The sequence below is a fragment of the Puntigrus tetrazona genome, chromosome 16 (assembly GCF_018831695.1).
Source record: "Puntigrus tetrazona isolate hp1 chromosome 16, ASM1883169v1, whole genome shotgun sequence".
Classification (NCBI taxonomy): domain Eukaryota; kingdom Metazoa; phylum Chordata; class Actinopteri; order Cypriniformes; family Cyprinidae; genus Puntigrus; species Puntigrus tetrazona.
Window position 1 is genome coordinate 7,752,312 of NC_056714.1, and position 3,029 is coordinate 7,755,340.

A 3,029-nucleotide genomic window follows, 5' to 3' on the forward strand; every position below is an offset into this window, starting at 1 on the left:
GGATGTTTGTTTACCAGCAACATAAATTGACTCATTTTGTGCTAGTCAGAAATACATCAAACTATCATGTAGACGCCAATGAAAGTGAAGAGTGAGGTGAGGCAGAAGTGCATATTTTCACCTTTTACAATGTAAACGTGTGTGAAAAAAGCTGCATCCGAGAACGTACATATCTGTCCCTGAATACGTGGTTTTGGTGCTGCTCCAGCCACCGATGCTGCATTAATTGCAACCAGGCTGGTCTGTGTGTTCAGCTGGGTGCGTGTGATGTGACGCCACGACTTTCGACCCACTGTGCTAGATTACAGCCAGGTGTCCCTGAGTGCCACAGCTTTGATCTTAGTCCTGCTACTCGACCTCTCCGCTAATCACTGTTTGGAGAAGTCACTAAGCTAATGGGGGTATCTGTTGTCGTATAAGGACATACTGATTCATAAGGTCAAGATAAATGGTTTGTGCTATTTCCATCCTTGTATATTTCCATGTGTATGATGTGCCTTGTCTCCAAACAGGTGTACTGTAACATGGAGTCTGCGGGCGGAGGCTGGACCGTAATCCAAAGACGTGAAGATGGTAGCGTGGACTTTCAAAGAACATGGAAAGAATATAAAATGGTACGTAGCCATATTCCTTCCCACTAACCTCTGTTTCACTCGCTCTATAACGGTGGACATGATCTTCATCTTTCTCATTTAAGCAACGCATATGGGTGATATATCTTCTGGGTTCATCTGTTTTTGATTTAGACTCAAAAGAGTGAAGGATAACCATGACACCCCATAGAGTAGGAAACAGATGAGTCAAATGAGATAATGGGATTCTCCCTGCGCTTAGAAATCATAGTTTGCGTGTAGTCGGTATTCTTTATTGGATAAAAAATAGTGTAAAATACAAAAGTCGTAGCAAAACTGGGAAATCGGTGCTGACTTTGTTGTTGCCACAACAGGCTGAAATGTAATATTAAATCATACTTTCAGACTTTGTTGTAACACTACTGTTGACTAAGAAGAAAGTTTACATATAAGCCAATTACACATTCTGCTTACATGCACAGATTTTTTTGTGGGGGGTTGAGATATTAAAAATACAGGCAAACACAAAGATGCATAAATTAAAAAATACAAATTACATACAACATTTAGATTTTTTACATTTATTGCTTCTAATATTACTTTTTTTATATGGTTATCAACATATTTTCAATAAATAAAAAAAAAGTTATGTGACTAAATTATTCTGTCAGAGAAGAAATCTGATTTAAGCTTTATATTAAATAGTATTAAAATAGCTTGTTTCTTTGTTTACTTTTTTGCCATTTTATTAGTATTTCTTTCATTTACTTCAGTTGTAGTTTTAGTATTTTTTGTAGTTCAACCTTACCCATTTCAAATATTTTAAGTTTAATTTTATTCATGTGATACTACATTTGTGCAGCTTTATTTAAAATTAATAAAAAATTATTTTGAATAGTTTTATTTTAAAATAACATGTTGTTTTGAAATGCTCGAGCCGAAGTCTGAAATAAAAAATAATGTGTTGTGCTACTACCTCCCAGAACTTTGACATTCCGTCACATCCAGCCATGAGGCATCTTCCACTGATTGCTAGCAAACACAGGTTAAATTAAATTCGCAACTTGGATGGAAGCATAGCTGTTGAAGAGATCCAGACTGAGAATTAACGCGGCGTTGGACTTGCCGCAAATGGCAAAGATCAAATATGCCTTTTCCGAAGATCAAACCTAGGACAAAAAGTTCAAAACAATTGTCTTTATTGGAGTGTGTTGAGTTAGGAATAGCAACATTCATGAAGCTCAATTAAATAAAATAGGCTGTGAGACTATAAATGGCTGGAACTTAAACTATTGTTTTAATATTCGGTGTGGTGATGATAATGAATGACAGCCATGTTTTTAAAAAGCCACATCTTTGACCTGAACCTGTTTGAGGTTTAGGGACATAAAATCAGTACTGACTCTAATGAAAGAGTTGGTGCACTTCTCTCCAAAGCTTTTATTTGTATGTTCTGTTTTTTCTGATTTGGATCAAATTAAATATTGGAATAACTCCACCTCTCCTTGTTTGAGTATCCGCTACAGCCAGTCACTATCAGCACCATCAAGGTTTTTATTTCTCTTTTCCCAATCAGTTTCCCAAAGGAAGATGGGAGAAACTCTTCATCAGAATGGAATCAGATATTTAGACTATGGAAACAATTGTTCCTAGGTTTTGGCAGTGTTAATCTGACTTTTCTCCATTCCCCTCTACAAGAGAAAGGGTTTTGGACAGGCCACTTTGAATGGCTATTACTGGAATGATACATAGCAACTGAGTGAGTTGTTGAGACACCACTGCTGTGTTGTATAGAAAACCACACACCCAAGAGAACTCCCTGTTTTAGGGTATAAAATAACAATTGATCTTCGTTTTTCCTCTACATTACTCACATAAGGAATGATGCGGTTTCGTGACGAGAAAGCTTCTCAGGGACGATCCCATGTACAAAGGCCAGGCTTCCAAGGGGAAACCCAATCAGAAGAGAACTGGCACTTCTGGACAACATAAACAGATACAGGTTGCGAAAAAACAGCCATCAGATTTCAGGCACATTACAAGGATTTTTGGAGGATGGAGCCTCTTTACCCTCACAGGAGTGCTACAGGCAAAACGAAATACTCATGTTTACTGCACTCTTACTCTTGCTCATCAATCACCTGCTCCCAAGAGCCAGCAATTAATAAGTGAGAAGAAGGTTTCAGTTAGTCTGTAAGGCAATATGAGTGATATCATCATAGCTTTGCCTGTAGCACGGTTTATTTTGTTTGCATATAAACTCATATAGGCATATTTAATTTCTTACTTGTTTCTCATCCAATAATATGACCTTTGATTTTTCCTTTCAAAACTCCTCTTACAGGGGGGATCTCTGCTGAAGTTCTCCACGTATTTGTCAGTTAATAAATTTCACCATTTCTTCTACACCATGACATAGTTTTAATAAAAATGTTGATGTTTACATACGACAATGCT

The 3,029-nt window shown here is 37.1% G+C and overlaps 1 protein-coding gene across 1 annotated transcript in view; it reads left to right on the plus strand.

The window, feature by feature from the left end:
- The window catches only part of LOC122359938 (angiopoietin-1-like), a 25,149-nt gene that overhangs the window by 15,875 nt on the left and 6,245 nt on the right, over window positions 1–3,029 (plus strand). The window contains exon 6 of the mRNA XM_043260177.1: window positions 513–614. Coding sequence (XP_043116112.1) covers window positions 513–614 — 102 coding nt within the window. The remainder of the gene's footprint in view (window positions 1–512; window positions 615–3,029) is intronic.